Genomic DNA, 24,278 nt, shown 5'->3' on the forward strand with positions numbered 1-24,278 from the left:
ATAACATGCATAAAATTAGAAACATGCAAAAACTAATTTCATACTTTGACAAAAGTATTTGGGCACCCTTACATTAGTATTTTTGGTGCCCATCCTTCTACAATAAAGGATGCCAGAGCCTCAGAAAGAAAAACAAGCCTATGTCATCACACAACCTCTACCATGTTTAACACTGGGCATGACGAAATGTTCTTTAAGTTCTTCTCTCTTCCTCCAAACATATTGTTGCTTTCTTGGTGAAAAAAGTTAGATTTTGGATTTGTCGGGCAATAACATTTAAAAAAAATCATCAGGCTTCTTCAAGTATTCAGTGGAAAACTCCAATCATTTTTTTTGTGTAGTTTTTAACAAAGGTTTGTATCTTACCCGTGGGCATTCATCTTGTTAAAGTATCATTGAATTGTTTGCTTGTGAATTTCTAGACCATCTTCTCTCAATTTTTGTATCAAATCTTTTGCAGTAATCCGAGGTGCTGCTCAAACAATTCTTCTTCTAGACTTTGCAGAAATCTTATTTGGTCTTCCACACCTTTCAGCTAGTTGCAGTAGTTCCTGTTCTCCTGCGTTTGTCAGGAATAGCCCACAAAGTGCTTTTCGGCTATCCGCTATTTTTCTGGTACTTTCTTCTTTTGCGTTTAGTTGTATCGCTGCCATTTTGAGATCATTGCTGTACTCTTTAGTTTTAACCATTTTCGTTGCTTTTTTAATCAGAAATTTCCAATTTATTTTTCAGCACTTGATTATGTTTTTTTTTTTTATAATTGTCATCAGGTGTTGCTTTCAATCATGATAATTGTCAATAATTAGCAACAAATGGGTTTCAAATATTGCTCAAATACTTTTGTCAAAGTATGAAATTAGTTTTTACGTGTTTTTTTTCATTTTATGCATGTTATGTAATAAAGTGTTGTTTTATCAAGCTGAATCTCTACTTTCATTTACATCTTTCAATAGATTTTTTTTTTAATTATAGAAATCACTTTCACATTTTTTTTAATTTTTTTCATTTTTTTATTTATTTTTTTTATTTTATTTTTTTAACTGCCCACTGTAAATACTTACTTTTAAAAATTGGCTATAGCTCATTCATTATTTCACAAGACCTGTGGGTTTTCCTAGAGATAATTCCTTCAAAGTTAATAATAGCCACAAGGGGACAACGGGCAATTACATTTTAACCTAGCTGCTCCACATGATGAAAGTAGCAGTATGTTGCTTGCAATCTCCCTCATCCTCAATTGGTTGTTGTAACTTGGAAAGCATATTTGTTATCTCCTATGAGAACCAAGTTGAAACTGTCTCTCAAGGGATGATAATCATAGTATTTAAAGATAAACATCGAGAAAAAATAAACAATGCTGTGCTAAACAGGACAGCTGGAGAAACCAAAATGACTACATGGTTCCTCCAGCTATCAGCTGAGCAAATTTAACATCTTTTTAAGACTTTAAGATTAATCTTTAGAAGATTTAAGACCCATTTACGCAGTAAATATACCAAAAGTAAATACTAAAATTGTGAGTAGTTCAAATACCACCCAAGAATTATTTATTCAAGCTGTACAAATTGTAAAATAATCAAAATTACAGTACCAATGCAGTGATAATAATAGTTGAGGACAAGGGATTTATTGTTCAATCTTTCTTTTAATCAATAGAGCATCAGTTAATTCCAGCTGATGAACAAACAGAACGCAATTATATATTTAAGAAATTTTAAATGACATTGAGAGCTGTCAAAGCTGAAAAAGACAGAATTCTAAATAAACACCACCACTGCACTCAGACTTGATCCATGTTTTGACAAGGCTTTCCAGCACACACTGCTTAGTTAACATTGTTTTCCAGTAGAATGCTGGAATAATATGTCTTAAATGTCTTAATTTTATGAACTCTTCCAATATTAATGTCATAAAGTAAACTAATCATACATCTATCTATCTATCTAGGATACAGCAGCAGTGCTCAGTGTTAGTGTTCAGTTTTTAATTTGTAATGGTTTTTATTGTGTGCCCTGTCTGTGGGCGTTTCCGAGTGCATGATAACCATAGTGTGCCCAGCTTCGGCACCGCACCCTGAAAGGGTTGGCTAGCGATAGCAGGTTAGAGCTGTCATTTTTCTTTTATTGGGCATATACCTGTTAAACTAGGAACCTGGGAAATTTTGTCTGATTTCACGGACTCTGATTTTCACTAATCTTGCACTACCTGATGTTAATGTGGTAAACTAGTACAGAGTACTAAAAAAAGCATGGAGTAAATTTATGCATAATACTCATTACCAAATTATTCTTCACACTACTAACATGTTACAATATTGTGCTTATTTTTTTGGTATAAGTTATGATTGTGTATTACTGTAATTTATACTGTAAGTATCTGTTTACCATGAATAAAATATTCGCTGCAGATGGTTCGAGTCTGGTGGAGTCCATTGAGACCCATCTTCATGCTGCCGATGTATAACAGAAAGCCATTTCTCCCTTCTGTCTGGGCTTAAACGCCTCTTTGGAAGTTAAAAAAAATGACAGCCGCTTGTCTTTCATGTAGTTTTGGTTGTGCAACTATACAACTCCTCAGCATTGTATTAAATAGGTGGTAACAACTCTTCAATTAATAAAGGACACAGCATCTGCCTTGGTTTGTTTTCAGCAGCTCCACAGTTGCTATGCGGTTACTATGTGCTTGAGTATCAAATCCCCTGGATGTCGGCGCAAACCTACACAAAATACATTTAAGGATGGGAGGACATAATTGAGTGACATTGTGCAAGAATACAAAGATTACCTGTAATACGGTTTCTTCATTGGATGATGAACTCCACACAACGCGAACTTCCCGGTCTCCATGTCGCTTGGGCCAGGAGAAAGAACCAAATCTCTTTCCCAGAGATCCCTTTTATAATCCTTATTGGAGCTAATTGCATGCTCCTCCATAAAATCCCACCAAATATCCACATCAGGTTGCCCAAATTTCAACAAAGTAATTAAAACAAGAGGATAAAAATAGAAATTAAAAGAGGGGGAACAGGAGGGTGGGGATATAGGTGTGTGGAGTTCATCATCCAATGAAGAAACCATATTACAGGTAATCTTCATATTCTTACTCCACACAACATGAACTACACCAAAGTATGTAGACTCAAGGGTGGTAGGTTAGACGTTAGTAGAAGAAACCATAGATAAAACTGAATGAGCAAAGTTAGGTTGAGTGCAAGAAACATTGCAGTTACAGTTTGATGAAAGTGTCAAAAGATGCCCAAGTGGCAGCACTGCAGATGCCCTGAATCAAAACAGATTTAAATTTTACCCAAGTAGTAGCAACTCCTCTTACAGAGTGTGCTTTGATGGGTTTTGGAACTATTTTACTGTCAAGCCTGTAACAGAACTCAATGCATGATGTTATCCAGCGTGAAATCATCTCTTTAGGAGACAGGTTTCCCCTTGTCAGGTGAGTTGAAGGAGATGAAAAGTTGGATGAAGTAGTTTAGGGCTCTTCTGACATCCATAAGATGAAGTCTAGTTTCTTCCTTTGATTTGTGAGGTTTTGGGTAGAAATCTGGAAATGTTATGGTTTGATTTATTTAGAATTCAGTTACTACTTTTGGTAAGAATTGGGTATTAGTTCTGCACAAGATCCTGCCCTTGAAGGACTGAAAATACGGTGTGTCAATAACCAGTGCTTGGAGCTCGCTTACCTTTTACTGCCATCAGGAATGCCGTTGTCAAGTTTTTCATATCACAAGTTGCCATGGGCTCAAAGGGAGGTCCCAAGAGCTTATTAAGTACCAGACTGAGGCTCTATTGTGGAAAAAGATGTTTGTAGGTAGGTTCACCCCTTTAATAAACCTGGTAATGGATGGGAGCCCACTTGGCGATTATCCCAGCCAGGTAAAATGCTAGATTGCAGCAACATGTCCTTTAATAGAGGACAGAGAGAGACCTTTATGGAATAAGTGATGGTAAGATTGAAAGTCTGCGAGGGAAATGGTGTAAGGACTTTGCTTTGCACCAGGAGACAAACTCCCTCCATTTACTGGAGTAGGCTTGAAAGGTGGAAGGTTTTCTTGAAGCGACTAAAATATTTGCCACTTGTTCCGACAGCCCCTTATCCCTCAATTGTTGCCGTTCAATCTCCAAGCAGCAAGTTGGAAAAGTGCTGGACTGTGGTGAAGTGGTTTCCTCCTGTTCTAAGATAACAGATCAGTGCTTTGTGGAAAGTGCATGGGTCTTGTCCCGGTTAGCTGTAGTCTCTGAGAACAAATACCTTTTGGGCCAGTAGGCGGCTACTAGTGCAAAACTGGCTGTCTCTTCTCACCTTCGGGAGTACCTCCAGGATTAGAGGTACGGGTGGGAAAGGGTACATCAGGTCATTCGACCATGAAATGGACAGACCGTCCATTGCTGTTACAGCTGGGCATTTTCTGCTGTTGCAAACAGGTCTATTTTTGGGTGACGTAGTTCGCTGAATACCCACTCTAGTATATCTGGCCAGATCCTCCATTCGTGGAGTGCCGTTACCCTGCTGAGTAGATCTGCCACACTGTTGTCGAGTTCTGGTAAATAAGACGCCCTTATAGCACTGTCCTGTGTTCTGCACCAGTTCCAGATGTTCACGGCTAGAGTGCAGAGGTCCCAAGATTTTGTGCCTCCCTGATGGTTTATGTATTTTACTGCTATGGTGTTGTCTGTGGGGATTAGTACTGTTTTTTGTTTTAATATTGGGGTGAAGTACCTTAGTGTCAGGGAGCTTGTTAAGAGCTCCAAATAATTTGTTGCAAGATTTTTGTTTTGGTGACCACATGCCTTGGACCTGAACGTCCGCTAGATGTGCTCCCCACCCAAACAGGGAGGCATCTGTAAATAAATGGAGAGTAGGAAGATGTGGCGATAGTGGCATCCCCATACCTACCTGTGGTGAAAGCTGCTACCATCTGGCTTCTCTGGCTGCCCCTGGGGAGACCTTGATGCGGTGGGAGTCCGGCAGAGTGTGATTCCAAAAAGGCATCTTTACATTTGTCTCATATGTAATGCTGCGTCTCTTACAAGGAAGACTGATGCTGCAATGTGGCCCAGAAACTGCTGATAGGAACGAGCTGTTATTTTGCCATCTGTCAGATTGTGGCAGCTTTCTTCTGCGAGGTAGAATTGTCCTGATATTGAACTGTGCTCCCAGGAAGATCAGAGACTGTGTTCTCTTCGTTGACCAGTAAGCCCAAGTCAGAGGCGGAGTACCCTGTCCCCGTGCTACAAAGCTGCCTCCTCCCGTTGGTAGTGGAGGGGAGGGTGCTGAGAAAATGTCAGGAAGACGTAGAGGGTCTACCTCCCTCTTTATAATAGCCATATCGTGTTCTATGTAGTCTGAAATCCTGCACACGCTGAAAACGGTCCTGCCTGTTCAACCAGGTTTGAGGTGGCTGGTTTATGAATGACCTTTGCCTGTTGGGGGGGGGGGAACCCTGTTGCATGGTGCACCGCTTGTCTTGCCTCCTTCATGTCAGACAGGGAATCCTTAAGGCTGGTGCCAAATAAAAGATCACCCTGTAAGGTTAACTCCAATATTTTTGTCTGGGAGTCTGCTGATAGAGAAGATGCCTTCATTTGAATGCACCGCCTTACAGAGATGACATTAGCCACGGCTCTGGCGTTGGTATCAATGGTATCATTGATAAGAGTAAGAGTTCTTTCCCTCGACTGCTAGCTGCATGGCAACCTCTAGACATTCAGGCGTAGGCGATTGTAAATTGTAGAGCTGGTTCGACAGCATATGCTGGTACTTCGCTGAATGGATCTGATAATTGTTGATCCGCACGATACATGTGGAAGCTGAGTAACCTTTTTTTTAAAGAAATTATTTATTTATTTTTATAAAGACCCAATCAAAGAAGCAGATCTAGACAACACACCTGCATTCAATTTAGGTTGTTTGAAAAGGCATTTATCATCCACTGGTACCTTGTAGAATTTATCATCTCTGGGCTGGCATGGCGCAGAAGCAGCAGGTTTTTGCCAAATAGCCTCAACAGGATTCCATACCGCCGTTTTTTTTTTTTTATCCCTTGCATCCCATATGCTAAGGAAGTCATCCTGATCTGCACAGGTCTGGGTTTGTGCCTTGAGAGAATGAAATCCTTCTCAGTACAGCATATCTATCAGTGTATATAGGAGAGGGGCAGACTGTATACTCACAAACGTCCTCCGCGGGGGCGGAGTCAATGACATCATCTTCTCCTAGGGCAGAGGCATCTGGAAAGCATTGTTCCTGTGTACTTCCGGGAGCGACAGTATCGGCTGCTGTAGGAGTTACAGGCTGTAAGAGTTGAGGTTGTTTAGACTGCTCATATTCTTTTAACCATTGAAAGAAAAGACCTTTAGGCATAGGAAGCTGCGAAGGGGGTGGTTGAGCCTTGGCTGCTGGAGCTTCCGTAATGGCGGTCGCCAATACGTCTCTCTCGGCTGCTGTGGGAATGAATCTACTTTCTTGTTCTTCTACTGGGAGGAGAAACTCCAGGATCCCTCTGTTCTCTGGGGCTCCCTTCTCTTTGAGGTAGAGGGTGAAGAACGACCTTTATCAGAACATTGAACCACCAAAGGGGAAGGAACCTCCTTGACAGTAGGAGTAAGTGACATATCTACACATATTAAACAAATTTGTGTTAGACGAAGGAGAAAGTGGGGAACCATACTTAGAACAGATGGAAGGCATAGAGGCAGAGAGAGGTGAAAAAAAACACACTTTTTTTACGAAAAAAAACCAAAGCACATAGTCCTTACACAAGCAAAGCAGAAGAAATTTGGACAACCTGCTGTGGATATGAGGTGGGATTTTATGGAGAAGCACGCAATTAGCGCCAATAAGGATTATAAAAAGGATCTCTGGGAAAGAGATCTGTTTCTTTCTCCTGACCCTCTGATTAAACTCCAAATACACTGGCAGTGATTACACCTTAAGGAAAGGTCACATGCATATGACTAAATCTGATATTTTCTAGTTTCATAACATGTTTTGTGTCGGTATATGGCACTACCTGCAGTATTTATTTAATTTTTTTGTGATAAGTGACAGAAAAACAAACAAACCGTTTTTAGAGATTTTTCTTTATTTAATGTTAAATACCATGGGACAGGATTGTAAGAATGGAGATTTTTTCAGTCAACAATTGCCTCACAAGGGTTATAATCTGTGGCAGGAAAGAGAAAATAAAGAAACAAACAAAAACAATTCTGAGCTGGAATCAGCAGGGACAAGAAAGGGGTGAGAGATTTACAAGGAAGGAGGCACCATTTTCCCTGGCACACCTCTTGCCATTCCCAAAAGAAAGTGGGGTTATGAATTGGTCTAACAAATGGAATTTCAAGAGGCAACAGGTTGAAAAATTTGTCTTTAAAAAGGATTAAAATAACATTTTACAAGACACTTAACATTCCATTCAACTCTTATTAAAACCACAGAGAGAGAACAATTCTTTATTTACGGAATTTCACCAAAGGGCTCTATGAGCCTTGACACGCCTGCTATTGATGTTTTGACAACGCACAACTTTTATACCCCCCCCCTTCCCCAAAGAACTGAAAAAAGGAACATCTTGTTTTCTTTTGTGTGTGTGTGTACTAATTGTGAGTGTGTGAGATTGTTAAAAGGCAAGGCCTGTTTATAATGCTGTACACAAACATGGTCACTATGGGCCACACTACCAATGACATGGCAGGTCAATGGAAAAACATTTCCAGGCCTAAATGAGCACGTTTGCATGCTTCTTCTCTACAAGATGAACTTCCCTAGGAAGAATCCGATGAAAATAGCTGCGATTACAACAAGGAGAGAAGGAAGAGAGCTGGAACTGTCTCTACCCATCAAGCCACCTGTGTTTGTTACCATGTTGTCTGATCTAGGTGTCTTCCTCATCCTCAATCCTTCATCCTGAAAGACACAAAAAAACAAAAGTTATACCAGAGAATACCATTTTTTATACCATTTGATTGCACAAATGAAAAGAACACACTGAACTACTGAATCTTTCTCAGCTACAGGCTATTTCATTCAATCATTGAACATATTACCAATAACTAACTCTGCGGTATATCAGTAAATAATTAGGGCCCTATTCAAAAAACTTTCAGGACTGTTCTAAAAGAAATTACTATTTAAGTCAATTTTTTGCAACTGTAACCATTTAAATGTTTGAGAGGTGGTTTAGTATGCCCTGTTCACACTTGCATTTTTACATCTGTATCGTTGTGGAACCGTACCGAAACATCTGTCCAGACTGGAGTTCTTTTATCGGTGTTGTACCGACAGGTATGTCACAACTGAATCTGTACTGTACCGGTATTGAAAAGTTAGTTAGGACAGAAAGTGGTTTCGTACCGGTATATTCTATACTGAAACAAACTGTACTAGCATCATACCGATACAAGTGTGAACAGGGCTTTACTTTATTCATATTTTTACACTGTTTGAGAATGTTTATAAAATCACTATGTGAACTTTAAACCACGACAGGATGTGCGTTAAGATCATTCTTACTGAACACCCCAGGCACATTGTGAGGCAATACTATGAAAACACCACACACCACAACACACACATGTAGTTGTATATATATAATATATGTGTATGTACACATATATATGTATATATATATGTGTATGTATATGTATATGTGTATATATATATATATATATATATATATATATATATATATATATATATATATATATATATATCTATATATATATTATATATAATATACGTTTTATATATTAAGTTACTGCAAAATATATAATTGCTTACTTGCACGTTGCATACACTTTGGTACATTAAGTTTGCATTTTAACTAGTACAGTAATTGCGCTCTCTACCTTTATTTTTCATTCCTCCAAATGCTATGTCTGCATCTCTTCTCAAGACTAGTTTAACTTCTACACCTCAGGGTGGCAGTCATGTAGAATGTCATTTAGATCAGTCAACCTGAAAAGTGCTCATAGCACTACAATACACTCTTATACCATATTATTTAAAATCTGGTTGTCCCCATCCCCTCTCCCCTACCCCACCATATATGGTCCCTTCATTGTTAACATCCAGCATAAACTATCTCCAAACCGATTTCAGATCCTGCAGAAGGGCTAAATTTGGTACTTTAGCCAGGGGCTTTACAGCACTGTCACCATGAACAAAGAGATTTTAAAAGAAAATAAATCCAAGAAAACTGATCAATCATTTTAAATGTTATACGATCCGATTTAATTTACGTTCGTGTTTGACAGTTACATTTTTTATAAAATGCTTTATATCTAAAAAGGGGCATGAAGTTCATAACTGCCAGTATGGTGGCGGAAAGTTTTTAAAGCTGTTGACCCAGACATGTTTTGATCATTTAAATTGGCCAAGACAGTTTATTAGCAGTTCTCTTTAGAGATATAAAAGCATGACATAATTACAGCCCCCACAAGTTACTGTTACCGGGGGCTGACAACGGACAAGAAATGTCACAAAATAAACTACTGTGGATCGAACATCATGGACCCTTCTTCAAACGCTCTAATGTACAAACCTGGCACTGTATTTAAAAAAAAAAAAAAAGCTTGTTTTTAACACCTCTGTGGTATTTGCATGTTTCATTTAGGTCACAGATATTAATTAGGTTACCGGTTATGTATTGACATTGCCGTTATGTATGCTCAGTAAATATTAGACTTTTGCGAGTCAGCTCTTCATTTAATATTCATGTTCGTAAATGTAACTTGACGACGAGTTTCATTTACTAGTTTCACATCTTTGTACTTAGCCTATTAATTTATACTTGCTCCAGAGTGGTGTAACTCAAGGGATGTTTAATGGTTTATTGCGTTCACCTGTTTTTTTTTCCAGGATAGACTTTCTATTTGTATGTTTTTATTATGATTATTCGTAACACTTTTTTTTTTTTTTTTTACTTTGAGGTGTTTTGCAGATAATTAAATACATGACATGTTGTATGCTTTATTCATTTATTCAAGTCTATACATGCAGGCTTATCTTACCGTATGTGTAATCTACTAGTCTCTTCCAGCAACTTGGCAGCAGAAATTGCTATATTTAATGCTTTTGTGGTCAAGATTTCTGTTAAGACAGTCGAGAGTATTTAAACTCCAAAATATGTTTGGAGAGTTGGGTATTTGGACAGATCTGGAGGTGTACTGCAATTTTCCTCAACAAATGTGAACAAAATAATTGTAGCTTATTGCGTTTTGCACAATATAACAATGATTGTATCCATTTATGAAGATGCACCCGAGTCCTTATTTATTGCACATTACTTTAAATCAATAATTTGGTATAAAATGTGCTACACAAAGAAATCTAATATATGGCCCTTGTTTAAAACAGCCTTCTAGCTGGTGCACAATGAACCTCCATATTACTGTTTAATATTCCTTTGTAACTTCTTAAAACAGGCAAAACCAAAACAAGCCAGGTTAGACATGACAAATGAACAGCACTACGGTTTTGGCCACATACCCCAATCATAGGTATCTAAAAGGTATACACAGTTGATCTGACACTGAACCAATAATCCTGTACCTTAAGTTGCCGGTTTTCATCTGAGAGTTTCATCACGTCAGACTGCAGCCTCTTGCACTCTTCCATGAGTTTCCTCATCTCAGTGTCGTCCAGTGACATGCTGGTGGGTTTTGGGAGGGAAGAACCGTCTTGCTTCGATGCATTAAGAAGTGGAGCTTTGCTTGATTCAATATCATTCTGCAAACATTAGAAGGGAATTGTTACACCTACACCAATGCCAAAATGGATCAAAATTAACCAACCAATAAATCAGTTAATCAAATATTTGAACAACCAGTTCAAAGTCAATTAAGTCAATAATGTGTATTATTTATATTTACAAATCACAATCCTTTTTATGCTCTGAAATATTGTTTTTATGTGAAGCTGCTTTTTGTGTTTGGGTGAAAAAAAAAAAAAATACCAACAGATGTTACACATATCACAAGGAAGCTACACAGGAATTTATAAAAATCATAAGGAAATATATTTCCTGGTTGTTGAGCAGTAGACCAATGAATGTTTTAACCTAGTTTCTCACCAGCTTTAAAAAGGCCAAGTGTGGTTTACATTTTTATGCCGTCAATACCACTATTACTGTACAGATTTCCACATTGTTTAAAACTATGCCTATAGTGTATAAAAGCAAATTTAAATACATTAAATGATCTACTTCTGCAAATTGAAGGCTGGAGTTTCAAAATGACATTCTACTGTGTGCATATCAAGAGTGACAACTGCATTGACAAAAATGCAACTATTTTAAAATGGGTAGGAATTCAGCTATATAAAATCCCTATTGCTTGAACTATAACAGTGTTTTGCATGTTGGAGGTGAAAAGCATGTGACAAACAAATGAATATTCTCTTCGCTTTAAACAGTTTATGAAATGTGCAAGACCTTTCATGACATTTAAATTGTATATTACAGCTCTCAAAGCTACAGGGTTTAAAAGAAAATGTAATTTCAATAAAAACATTAATTTGCTAAAATAAATAAATAAATAAATAAATAAATAAAAAGCTTTAGCTCATCTTCCATTTTATCAAAAGGTACAGTGCATATGAAACATCTGAGGAGCCAAGTACCTTAACCCATAATTAAACAAGCTGATGGGACATGAGGCATGGATAGAAATATTCTGAGAGAAATATCGTTGATAACATTTCTGAAGGTAATACTGACTAAGTCCTATAGCCAAACGCAAGACATTTAAAAAGGAGTAGAATATTGTACACATCTACATCTCACCTACAGCGCTACATTAAAAGCACTAAAGAGAAGCCGATGCCTAGAAAAAGCTGGACTCTCCCTACAACAAACCTGCATTATTTTCCCTTTGATCACACTGCTGGGGGCTGACACAAATCCCTGCAGATCGGTCTTGCTGCTAACAGTCAATGGGGTCTGAAGGTATCTGGTGCTGAAGGGGGTACGATGCTCGGGAGCAACCCCTGGTGTTGGGGCACCCCGTGGTGGTAAGCGAGCATCACTGTCTGAACTGACCTTGTAGGCTTTGGTGGAAGATTGCGGGGTCACTAAAATACTGGCTATTGGTCTCCGTTCTTCAACTCTACTTTTCTATTTAGGAGAAAGAAGCATCATGCACAAGAAAGTTGTAAGCAAGCAAGTTGGATGGGTTACATTTAACACTGCTTCTTCTATACACTTTAAAACCGGGGTGGGTAGGGTGTAGTATACGGTATATGAGGGTGTACTGTATTGAATTCATAATTGCTACCAGACTGGGTGTGCTGAGACAAACTATTTTGTTATGCTAATATAATATTTCTTATGTGTAAAATGTTATTGAAGGTTTTGTTTTATTTACTTTTGTAAATTAGACAGTAATGAAAACCCTGTTTTCTAGTTAAATTTTGTGGGCATCTAACTCTTCTGTAATCTGTAATAGACATTGCAGAGATATCCACTCGAGCCAAGCGCTGTATTGGACACTGCAGCCCTGTATACGATACAAGAAAGACATTTATTTTTCAGTATTACGATACTGAACTATTTAATTAGTATTCTGGAGTTGTCTCTAAACTCAGTATTGAAAGTGTAAAGCAGACTATAGTTGAAATTCAGTACATTTTTCACTATTCCAACTTAAAATTCATTACTTTCAGTGGTGTTTTAGTCACGTTGAATAAACTTTCAAAAGAAAAAAAAATGGGCATGGTATGTCTTCAATTACTATTGTGTATTTGATTAATGTTCCGAATACATTTTCTACAGGTTTCAAAAATTCAGTCCATTTTTCACCATTTCAACTTAAAATTCATTAATTACTTTGTGGTGTTTTATGCTTAAAACTGAGGAACCAGTTAAAGAAACATTGTATAATTTGTTAATTTCTAGTCTAAAAACTAAGAGATTAAAAAAAAGTGCTATATAATAAAAAACATGTTTTATATAAATGACAATCGCCTAATTCTCGTGGTGAAAGACTTTTTCCTCCCCATTTTAAATGTTCCACCTAAAGGAACAGGAACTTTGTTCTTTTAAATGCCTTTTAGGCACCGATAGCGATTTGTTCACAACTGATATAGTACTGTTTTGTAACCTGACAACTCCTCAAACTTAAATGGTTTATTCAACCTTTTGTCATCACAAGTGTTGAGGGACATTGATTTGTTTATTCAAATCTTTCCAGAACTGTCGTCATATCATTGCCTTGTTTTCTATTCTGATTTCTACAAGTGCCTCATCGCTACAAAAATGGCATGAAAATAAAAACGGCAAAAGCGCGTCACTGATTCTCCTGCTACAAAAAGCTGGAAATTGTCTGAGCTCCTGAAAATTGGCGAGTAATTTGATGTTTTCCATTCTGGCGAGTTGCTTCACCATTCTGTTAAATTGTTTTGCTCCTGTACAGGTGTTCATAATTAATCTAGAGCTGTGGCTCTATTATTATTATTATTATGTTAGCGTGTGTAGGAGACAGCGTTCCCTCCAAGGGTAAAATGCATGCATTTTTCGCAGTAACTGACAACAATCTTCGCACTCAGTTCACTAACTTTTGCAAGTTATTGCCTATTATTTTGAGACCATTCTTATAAAGCACTGACATAAGCATATCTGTGCCCGTCTTGCAGCTGATTCTCAGATTTCCGTCTGTAAAAATGCTGTCACATTATTGCAGAGCTCACTCTGGCACCAGTGAATCCACTGGTACAGGGTGGGCGAAGCAGACGTCTGGCGATTCTGCCTCTATGGACAGTGCTGCTCGGTGCTGCTCATAAACTTTACAGTTTTTTAACTCGTATTATAATTGAATACTAAAAATCAGTGAAGTACAATCTTCATGCATTTTTTAGAAGTATAAATTCTCTGGTAAACAAATAAAAATCACAACTCACACTGACGGCTTTTGTTTTATTTCCCTTTTAAAAAACGACCTTTTCAGAAATCAAGCATTTTGAAACTGATAAAAATGTAATCAACACATTAGCTAAAAATACGCATAAGTGTATAGTAACTGAAGACATGCCATGCCCATTATTTTTTTTTGTGTGTGTTTTTATTCATCATGTGACTTCATTCCATGTCTCTGCTAAAACACAACATGGCGGCTGCACCAACGAAGAAAAAAAAAGCCATGTTTCAGAACGACAGAGCCAAAAGAAAATCTGATTATCTGAGGATGGTGCAATAGTATTCTTAAAGTTTTGCTGTAATTCGTGTGATCATGTACAAATCAATACCATTAAATATAATGCTAGTCATAAACACCTACAGAATAAGAAAGCAAATAAGACGGCAACAAGACGACCTGAGGTACTGCGCTCAAGGCGGAGCTTTCCCGAAGTAAACTAAATTGTATATTTCATTTTTGTTTAAATTTATTTCTTTCCATGCTACCTGCCTTTAATGAAGCTGCAATTACCAATTTTAAACCATGGACGTTTCTTAATTTAATTATATTTTCTGAAGAAGAAATGAGCTCAAAACTATTTTTCTAGCTATACAACTTTTTAAAGGAATTTGACCACTTTACAGAGGAACGAATGTAGTCGCTATACTACACATTAGATCAATGAGTTAGTCAACATGCCTTTATCAGCGTTTCATATTTTATCCTGGTTATTATAACGCGACTAAAAACACTAAACTTGGAGTACTGTACATATGATTACTCTCACATGACACTGCTGGACTGTTACTAAACTGTTTCATGTTTTTTAGTGTTATTGTAAATGCCAGCAACAACCCAACAGGTATTTGCAAAACACCTTTATTTGCAGACTGAACTACTGTGTTAGTGGAAGACTGTAAATATGAGTTACTATTACAGCAACAAGAAATGTGGTAATATTTATTAAATGTACTTATTTTAACCACCAACATTACATTTATGTTCAAATGCCAAACTTAACTATTAAGATGTTGATAAAAAGTGGGAACAAATTTAATTGGCCATTTTTGAAAAACTGAATTTGTATTCAAGAATGGAACAAATAGTAGCCCTAAAGATGGTTACAATTAAAGGCAGTGCAGACGCCAGTGTTTTATGCAGTAGTATAAGCAATTTTATGCAGGCCACCAATTAAGAATGCCGTCTATATCTATGATAACAACTGACTGGCTGCATAGGATCAGAGGATGATTAAAAATCAGAGGCAGAGCCACAATAAATGTCTTGTTTAAGTTTAAAGTAAAATTGTAAAATTGTTGAGATACTTGTGTTGGAATATTGATTCAAAATTGTATAATGCAACAAAAATATATTGAAAGGGTTAATGCGTGGCCGAAGGTTTCTCACTGATAATTTACCCTCTCAGTCAAAACAGCAAGTTTCTCAGTATCTAAAAAGCTTAGAGATACTCCGGGAAACATTTCCTTGTTTCTGGACACGTAAACATCCAGCATACACATGGAAATATTGCCTGGAAACATGTTTCTTCATCTCTGCAGGGCTTAAAACAAGCAGTGTTCCTCGCAAATCCAAGCATCTGTTTCTTCACTTCAATTTATTTTGAACAATAAGCTAGCCCAATGAACAACAATGACCCTAATCTGTGCTCAATCTAAATAAATGAATAATTGTTTCGTGCACCACTAACAAAATGGGCCAATGAAAGTCATCACCATGCCACCTAAAAACCATTTCCATGGTATAAAAGGACCACTGTAGAACGAGCAGCAATAAAGTAAGATGCTCTTCTTTTGGAAGGCCTACGAATTTTACTTACTACTTTATCATTTTCAGAAGGTAGTTCAAATATGCATCTTAATTTGGAATCCATGAGATCATCGGGTTTTGCATCTTTCCACTGTAGAGAACAAAGAAAAGTTTGCAAGTTATTCTAACATACAATTAAGTAACCAAGTGCCAAAAGTTTAACCTTAAACAAAAAACAAAAAAAACACACACAAACAAAAGGGACAAACATTGGTGACAGCAGCAGCTTGTTTACAAAAACATCTACTGGTAAGCACCCCTCATAAGAAAGCTTCACACAATGTCTGTGCACATGCAACTTCATGCTTTTAAAGTGAATGCTTACATTTTTAGTAAAAAAAAAAAAAAAACATGGCTATGAAAACCCAATTATTTTCTATGCATTTGTTTACCAAATACAACCTCACGATTCCATGCTGCAGAGCTATTGCATATTGCCAAAATTCACAAACTTAAAAGGGTTAGGCTGGAAATAACTATAGCAGTGTGTATCAATAAATGCTGGTTCTGTGAAAGAAATGAATAAAAAAAAATCAACAGTAAAACACTTTGAATTTTCAGATCTCGTCCCTTATTCAGTATTTTGTATCTGTTTCTAGTCCTTTAAAAAAAGAAAAGGAAAGAGACACTGTCAATTTCCCTACTTTTATTCCCTGAAATGAAGGGAATTCACTTTTTCATAACAGCTATCACAGTTCAATAAAATAGAAACTAAAACACATTATTGCTGAATGAAATACATTATATGCTACCAGGCAAAGAGTACATTTTATGTAGCTGGATTTAGTTAAATTGGTTAAAATATATATATATATATATATATATATATATATATATATATATATATATATATATATATATATATATATGTTCATGCAATGCTGCCCTCTGCTGTACCAGACAAATCACAGCCAGGATGTTTACAGCTTTCCAGAAACTTATTTTATCTGGGAAAGAATCCTCTGTTGGTTGTGTCTTGTACTGTTAACTGCAAATTTGAAAGGTGGTCTATCCTTATTGAATGAGTCAATTAAACAAACCACATTCAATATACCAAATCTATATCCTCAATAAAACAAACAAAACATATGTAGAAGTTAAAATGGATATAAAAAATGAGATCTGAAAAATGTAAAATACCAATTCACACTTCAGTTGAACTGAACTTAACTTCCTTGATATTCTAATACTACAAATAGTCTATCTTTTTGAATTGTAGCCATAAAGTAGAAAACTTCTCTTCAAGGTCATAAAATGTAACAGTTCCCCTACATTTGTGGCATTGTCATCTGTTCTATTGGGAGCAGACATTTCATGCAAAAGGGCAGATAAGAATAATCTGCAACTCCCTATATCTATATTGTTTTACATAGTAGTCAGCGCTCCAGATAAGCTGCATACAGAGAGCTTTATGTATTGAAAAAAAAAAAAAATGGCGTACAATAATTAAATTTAACAAATATGTATAGGAATTTATATGGCGCGCCATTTGTGCCAAAACTACCCAGCCATTCACTTGTCAATTAGTTTGTCAATTTGTGAATGGGTTAATTTGTCCAGCATAAATTGTCATCCATAAATTTGTCAATTCAGACAGTAATTCAAACTTAACTAATCCAATTAGTTCGTTTTTCAATTAATACAAAAGGCTAATTTCCAAAATCAACCAGACAACTTCCCTGCAAACTTCCCAACAAACAGACACATTTCCAACTGTCAATCTCGCACTGTGCCAAAAACACTGCAACCTTTCTAGCCAATGGGAGCACACACTAATATTCTAACTAATGAAAATACGGCCGCACTTGAAACTGCTTCAGCCAATAATATTTAGAAGGGCCTTTCAAAAGACATTCAATTTAACAAGATACTCGACTCGATTTTCAATGGAGACTTCGGTCTCACTGCGGGCAAAGCATTGTGGTATATGCAGAGAGATCGACAGAATTTTTTCTATGGAGGCGTAATAAATTTTGCTGGTTCGAGGTGGTTTTCGCCATGTTAAAAAATGCACCAAACTTTTGAAAGTAGATTTTACATTTACCCAAGGCCTATTGAAGAAAAATGCAACATTACCACATTATGACACTAAATAATTATAATGAAAAAAACTATTTTCCGAGCACAGTCCTATGAATAAGTGACTGGATTCGCCATCTTAGTCCCCCTAAACCTAACCTACCAATCTACCTCTGTCAACCAAATTATTGGAAGGTGTATGTGTGTGATATGATTTATATATATATATATATATATATATATATATATATATATATATATATATATATATATATATATATATATATATATACACACACACACACACACACACACACACACACAAAACAAAAACATAAGGCGTACCAAAGCAAGGTTCAAGAAAATTGAAAATTGTCTCTAAATCTTGGATTCCTCAAAATAGCCACCCTTTGCCTTAATAACAGCTTCACAAACACGAGGCATTCGGTTAACAAGTTTCAGCAGGAAATCACCCGACATGTCTTCCCAGCTCTTCTGCAGCAATTCCCAGAGATGTAGGGCACTTGTGGGTAGCTTTGCTTTGATTCTGCTGTCCAGTTCGTCCTATACAAGTTCTATGGGATTGAGGTCTGGAGACTGGGCACGCCAGGTCATTAGATTGAGTTATCCTTCACTTTCCTTCTTCTTCGCCAGATAGTTCTTGCACAACTTTGAGGTCTGTTTTGGGTCATTATCTTGCTGAAGAATGAAGGACTGCCCAACTAGCTGTAATCCTGATAGAATGGCATGCCTCTGAATTATGCTATGATAGCCATGCAGGTTGAGCTTGCCATGGACTTGGTAAAGTTCACCAACTCTGTCACCAGCAAAGCAACCCCAGACCATGACACTGACTCCTCCATGCTTGACAGTGGGAACCACACATGCAGAACTCATGTGCTCTGCGTCTTACAAATACTCGGCGGTTGGACCCAAATATTTCAAATTTTGACTCATCGGTCCATAAGACCGACTTCCACTCCTCAAACGTCGTTTCTGTGTTTTTTGGCCCAGGAAAGTCTCTTCCTCTTATTCTGCATTCTAAACAATGGTTTCTTTACAGCAATTCATCCAGTTAGGCCAGCTTTACGCAATCTCCTCAGAACAGTTGATGTTGAAACATCTGTACTTCTAGCAGCATTTAGTTGAGCTTGTATTTCAGGGACAATTAATAGTCGGTTTCGCAGACTTGTGACTTGCATGAACTTGTTCTCCGATTCTGAGGTCACCCTTGGCCTGCCTGACCTTGTTCGGTCCTCATGAGTGCCAGTTTCTTCAAATCGTTTGATGGTCTTAGTCATAGCAGTTACAGACACTTGCAAAGTTCTTGCGATTTGTCTTAAAGATTGGCCTTCATTTCTTAAAGTAATTACAGACTGACTTTTCTTTGCTTAACTGAGCGTATTTTGCCTTTTTCTGCTCCCTTACATTCAGGAATGACAAACTTGTGCCTATGCTACCTATATTTATAGTAATCATGGACCCTCACCTGTTAACAATAATTGGTGACAAAAGGTTAATTAGGTAACATGCTAGTTAACTCAGAGAACATCGAACAATGACACTTTTATACTTAGGCCAGTGTTCTAACACCGTGTTATACACCTTTCAGACTTTTAACCGACTTGGGCTTCATACTGAAATCCCCTTGCTTTGGGTGACTATTTCATTGAAATTGACAACATTTACATTTAAAAATTAATTTTTTGAACGCAATAACGAGTATTAGCTTATCTAAGTACACGTATCATATAATGAAATATTAAGTGTTTATAGACAAGTTTATACAGTTAAAAGCATATATAGATAATCATGAAAAACCTGGTCTCAAGCAGGTGTACTCAAACTTTTCACCGGTACTGTGTATATATATATATATATATATATTACATTCAATATTGTGTGTTTGGAGAGAGTTGGGATTCTTTATATTGCTATAGCAAGGCGATCAATAAAGTATTCAATATTATCGTTTCTTTATTTGAATTAATGCAGAGTCAGTTTTTAAAAAAACTATAACGTGGGCTCCCGAGTGGCGCATCCAGAAAAGACGCTTCGCATGGAGTACAGCATGCACCCTATAGCCTGGAGATCGCAGGTTCCAATCCAGGCTAGGTCACTGCCAACTGTGACCGGGGGTTCCATGGGGGCGGCGCACAGTTGGCCAAGTGCCACCAGGATAAGGAGGGTTTAGGTCAGCAAGGTCTGCAATCCACTGTTCACCGTGCACCAGCGACCCCTGTGGCTGATAGAGGAGCCTGCGGGTCTGCTGTGGAGCCATTAAGATCTGTGCTGTCCTCCAGCACTATAGGTCTGGTGGCTTCAATGTGGATCCGTTGGATTCTGTTAATTCATAAAAGTAACACATTATAGCCGAAAGGTCCTTTTCTACATACTCACCACTGCCTCCATGTCTGTAACATGAGGTGATGCAAAGATTGTCTGTACCATAAATTTGTGTTTACTTTTTTCATTGGGATCGTAGTCAAAAGGTTGTAACATTACTGTAAACAAAAAAAAAAAGGTACTTATTGGTAACATTAAAACAGGCTACAAAGTGCATAAATACACATGTGCTGCATGTATTAAGTTACTTTTAGGACATAATGCACATTTGTATTCTGTGGTAAGTAATTCAGAATGACAGGACATGCATAAATCTAGCAAAATCTACAAAAACTAGAGTACACTATCCAACAGGGAGGCAAGATTAGCATGTACAGTGTCCATTTTAGGACATCCTCAAGTATCACTCCTTCCCGTGTCAGGCACCAGCCCTCCTGAGTTATGTTTTTTTATTATTATTTCTTTCAGGGGAGAGTGAGGAGTTGAAAATCACTCAAACAAGAGCAAGAAATCAGCAGCTACACTATTGTTAGCAATTACATTATATTTTCATCATTTTTGTAATTATACAATCATCTTTTCTTTAATAACTTCTTACCTCACCCACCGTAATAACTTATGCCATCTACTTGTCAAACGTTTGATTGACATTTGTGTCATCCAATGGAAGCACTGAAAGGTTTTTTGCTCATCTGATTGGGTGATTTAGACTACTTTTCCCAACCCCTCAAAAAAAAAAAAAAAACAAACTCAGGAGGACTGATGCCCAATGACCAATGAAGGCTCCTTAGAAGAGACAAAGCCTCCTCAACGAAATATAAAACTTGTGTGTCAATCTATCGATATCTCTCACACACACTCAGAGTGCTACCCCTTTATAATGCGACCCGTTGCAGTTCAGAATACAGTAAGTCTGGGGCTCCCATTTCCCCCATAATGCAATTTGACTCACAAACATTGGGTTTTATTATTGTTTTACAATGCCATATTTAAACCCATTTAAGTTGAAACTGGGACATAGTACTTAAAGCTCCTGCGCTTGCACTTTTCTTCTAAAAGAAGTCTGTTAATGTCACAAAACAAGTGTGTATAAACATCTGTTAATTCTGTGTTATTTACTGTTAACACTTATTACAAAAAACATACAATTTAAATGGTGTAAACTTTCAAACTGGTGCAGTAGCAGTTTCTGTTATATGGTATATATTGTAACAACCCAGGACTTATACTGTTACATGATTGGTCTATGCACCGTTTGTGTGTGGTGTGTGTGTAAGCTTGCCTCAGCCAGGATTGACCGAAATCCGGGTAGGCAGGACATGAAAGCCCACATCAATGCAGAGAGAGCTTACAGCTGAGTCAGACAAGCTGCTGTGTGAATGTGCAAGACTGTTTGTTGTTTTTGTTGTGGCAATGTCTCCGATTGCAAACTCCTGTCCGTCTGAAACACGGTACTCCCACTAGCAGATTGTGTGATCTGAGCACATGTTTTAACTGGAAGAACCACCCACTGAAGCACTACTGTAATGCACTGAGTATGCATTTGTTTATGAGTGTTGATTGAAATTGCAGTGTTTGGTATCGCATCAGCAGTAAGAAACACAATATATATTATTATTGTTTTATTTTGGTGCTTGTCTTGGGCAGGTTAAATGTAAAATCGAGTTGATCGGCTGATTATACTGAAAAATTTAAGATAAAATCTGAAGGGAGGCCACAACCAGAATTGAAAGTGCTGATAAGAACAGATCATTTCATAATGGTTGGTATGACAGAGTGGGTTGGCTGACCAGAGGTGTAACAAATAACCGCCTTTATTGCTGGCCTTGTTTACTTTTCAGTAACTGCGCTTGCATGGTCAAAGTATGGCTTTACTGATTTAAAAAACTGGGCTGTAAAGCGTCACAGCAAGTCGAGACACCATGTCAGCTGTGAAGTTAAACGTCAACTTCTAGTGCAGGTTAGCGTGTCTATAAAAGAGTTTCTTTGTTTTGTTTTTTACTGAAATACTATTTATTCACCGAAGAAAGGTCACTGCTAACAGTCACACAGACAACACTGGAGCAGCAGAATTTATTTATTTAATAAATCTTTAGATCAACAACTCGGAAAGTAAGCACAATGACAATAAATGTTTTTAATTATAATTAACATTACTGCTTTTTTGGGGGTTTTTTGCAATTACTTTTGGGAGCAGGTTTTCCCATCAGCCACCATCAGTAATGTAACATGTTCCAGAAGTAAATACATGTTTCGTATGTGCAGAATGGTATCTAATTATTTTGTTGGCCATTTACTAAGCTTAACAAATGAAGTCGATCGAGAATGCTTGATTTTTGTCTGACTTTCACTTGCTTTAACCCTTTGTGGTCTGATGTCAGCGTTTGTACTTCAAGCATAGGTCTCTAGTTGTTTCTTCTCTGGAAAAAAACAGAAAACACTTTTCAATGGCCGAGTGAGACTGAAAGGAACCGGGGGAAAAAAAAAAAAAAAAGGGGGGGGGGGGGGGGGGGCAGATCTGAGCAAAACACACACAGAGGCCCTTCACCACAGACCTAACACTGACATAAAAAACAAGATAGCTGCTTCCACATCCAGTGCTCAAAGAATATTACTGATATTTGCTGAGCTTTTTGAGATGTTACAGTAATAAAATAATGACTTGGATCGCATTATTGAGGAGTTTGGTAATAAAATGAGTGATCACGAGACTTATCAGTAAGCACTACTATGAAGAGGTATGTGATAAATACAGCGAACAAGGGGTGGGGCTTGGCTGGATATGCAGTACTGAGTAAAACCTGTTTTACTGTCTTCTTTTTTCTGCTGGCTGGTAAAGAAAATGCATTTAACAGCTTTGAACTGGGGCAAAACATTAAGGTATGAAAAGCATTGTCAGTCAGAATAGAATAATAAGATTCTTCTGCTGCTGGTGGCTTGGTGCCTCTTTTTTTTTTTTTTTTTTTTTTTTTTTGACTACCAGCCGCTACTGCCGACGACTGACTCGAGGAGGACTGATACCCGACACAGGAAGGAGCGATACCTGAGGACCCAAAATGGACACCGTAAAGCATGGATACATGTACCTGAGGTCAGTGGAAAACAAACAGGATGATGGACAGCTTACATAAATGAGCAGGCTTACAGCTATTCATTTTTAAAGTAGTACCTATCTATATATGGGGGGGGGGGGGGGGTTGTTCCTTACCTGAGACAATTATGTAAGACCCCGGCTCAATCATCCCACTGTTCGGTCGTACACAGTACCTGCGTGGTGCCGTGGTCTTCACTTTGAAACATACTTTTCTGTCGGAGGGGTTTTTCAGCTTTAGGTTTGTAGTGACGACATCTGTGAAGGGACCTGTGAAGTGACCAGGAATGGGTCAGTCAGGAGTGGTGTCTGCCAAGAACAACAACACTCCAACTCCAACACCCTGCTCACCTAAACCTAGCCATGAGGTAATCTGGATGTTACGAAGCAGCATGCATCCACAATATATAAAAATTTGTAAATTCAGGTCGTTGAAAAACAAGTCACTTTTATTATACAATCTAGGTAAAATAAAAGCAGAGGTTAAAAAAACAAAAACACTATGAAATCTTGTCAAATTGTTTAAATCATCTCTTCAGGTCAAAAAAGAACCAGACCTTCTGCATGATATTGTCAGCAGAACCCTAGTCTAGATTTAGTGAGGATTCCCTCTCCTGGACTCCTACAGTACATTACCAGGAGTCAAAAACCAATAGAAACTGTTAAATTGCTATCCACTCCCAAAATTAACTAGAAATGAATTAGTTGGAATGGTTTGTAAACACAAAGCAAAAAGAAAAAAAAAGGGGGATGATCTATTTTAATAATCTAAACTAGGGGGTTCTCAACCTGTTGGGGGGGGGAGTGAACGTGAGCAATTTAATAGAAAGAACTACGTTAATTTTTTTTTATAGCAATACGTGCTGCAGCGGCAGGGTTAGTGTGATTAATGGTTATGTTCAGACCATTTGCATGTTGCAATATAGGATTATACAAGTAGTCATTATCTAAATGAATATTCAAATAAACAATTACACATGCCAATCCCCAACACGGTTATTTTATAAAAGCGACTCCGAGTCAGTCATAGGCACCTCATACATTAAAATTTGAGTTTCACAAAACTTTTGCAGGACTGCAACATCACTGATTTT

At 37.4% G+C, this 24,278-nt stretch overlaps 1 protein-coding gene across 4 annotated transcripts in view; it reads right to left on the reverse strand.

Annotated features, from left to right (window-relative positions):
• Positions 1–7,078: 7,078 nt before the first annotated feature.
• Positions 7,079–24,278, reverse strand: part of LOC121314464 (vesicle-associated membrane protein-associated protein A-like) — a 37,804-nt gene continuing 20,604 nt past the window's right edge. For 3 of the 4 annotated variants that reach the window (XM_041247765.1, XM_041247767.1, XM_041247766.1), the window contains exons 2-7: positions 23,302–23,454; positions 20,148–20,251; positions 15,739–15,819; positions 11,867–12,124; positions 10,564–10,740; positions 7,079–7,917 (exon numbers count right to left, since the gene is read on the reverse strand). In XM_041247765.1, coding sequence (XP_041103699.1) covers positions 7,759–7,917; positions 10,564–10,740; positions 11,867–12,124; positions 15,739–15,819; positions 20,148–20,251; positions 23,302–23,454 — 932 coding nt within the window. In that variant the 3' untranslated portion in view covers positions 7,079–7,758. The remainder of the gene's footprint in view (positions 7,918–10,563; positions 10,741–11,866; positions 12,125–15,738; positions 15,820–20,147; positions 20,252–23,301; positions 23,455–24,278) is intronic. The other variant, XM_041247768.1, reaches the window with a different exon arrangement.

The sequence above is a fragment of the Polyodon spathula genome, chromosome 4, assembly GCF_017654505.1.
Source record: "Polyodon spathula isolate WHYD16114869_AA chromosome 4, ASM1765450v1, whole genome shotgun sequence".
In the NCBI taxonomy this organism is placed as follows: Eukaryota; Metazoa; Chordata; class Actinopteri; order Acipenseriformes; family Polyodontidae; genus Polyodon; species Polyodon spathula.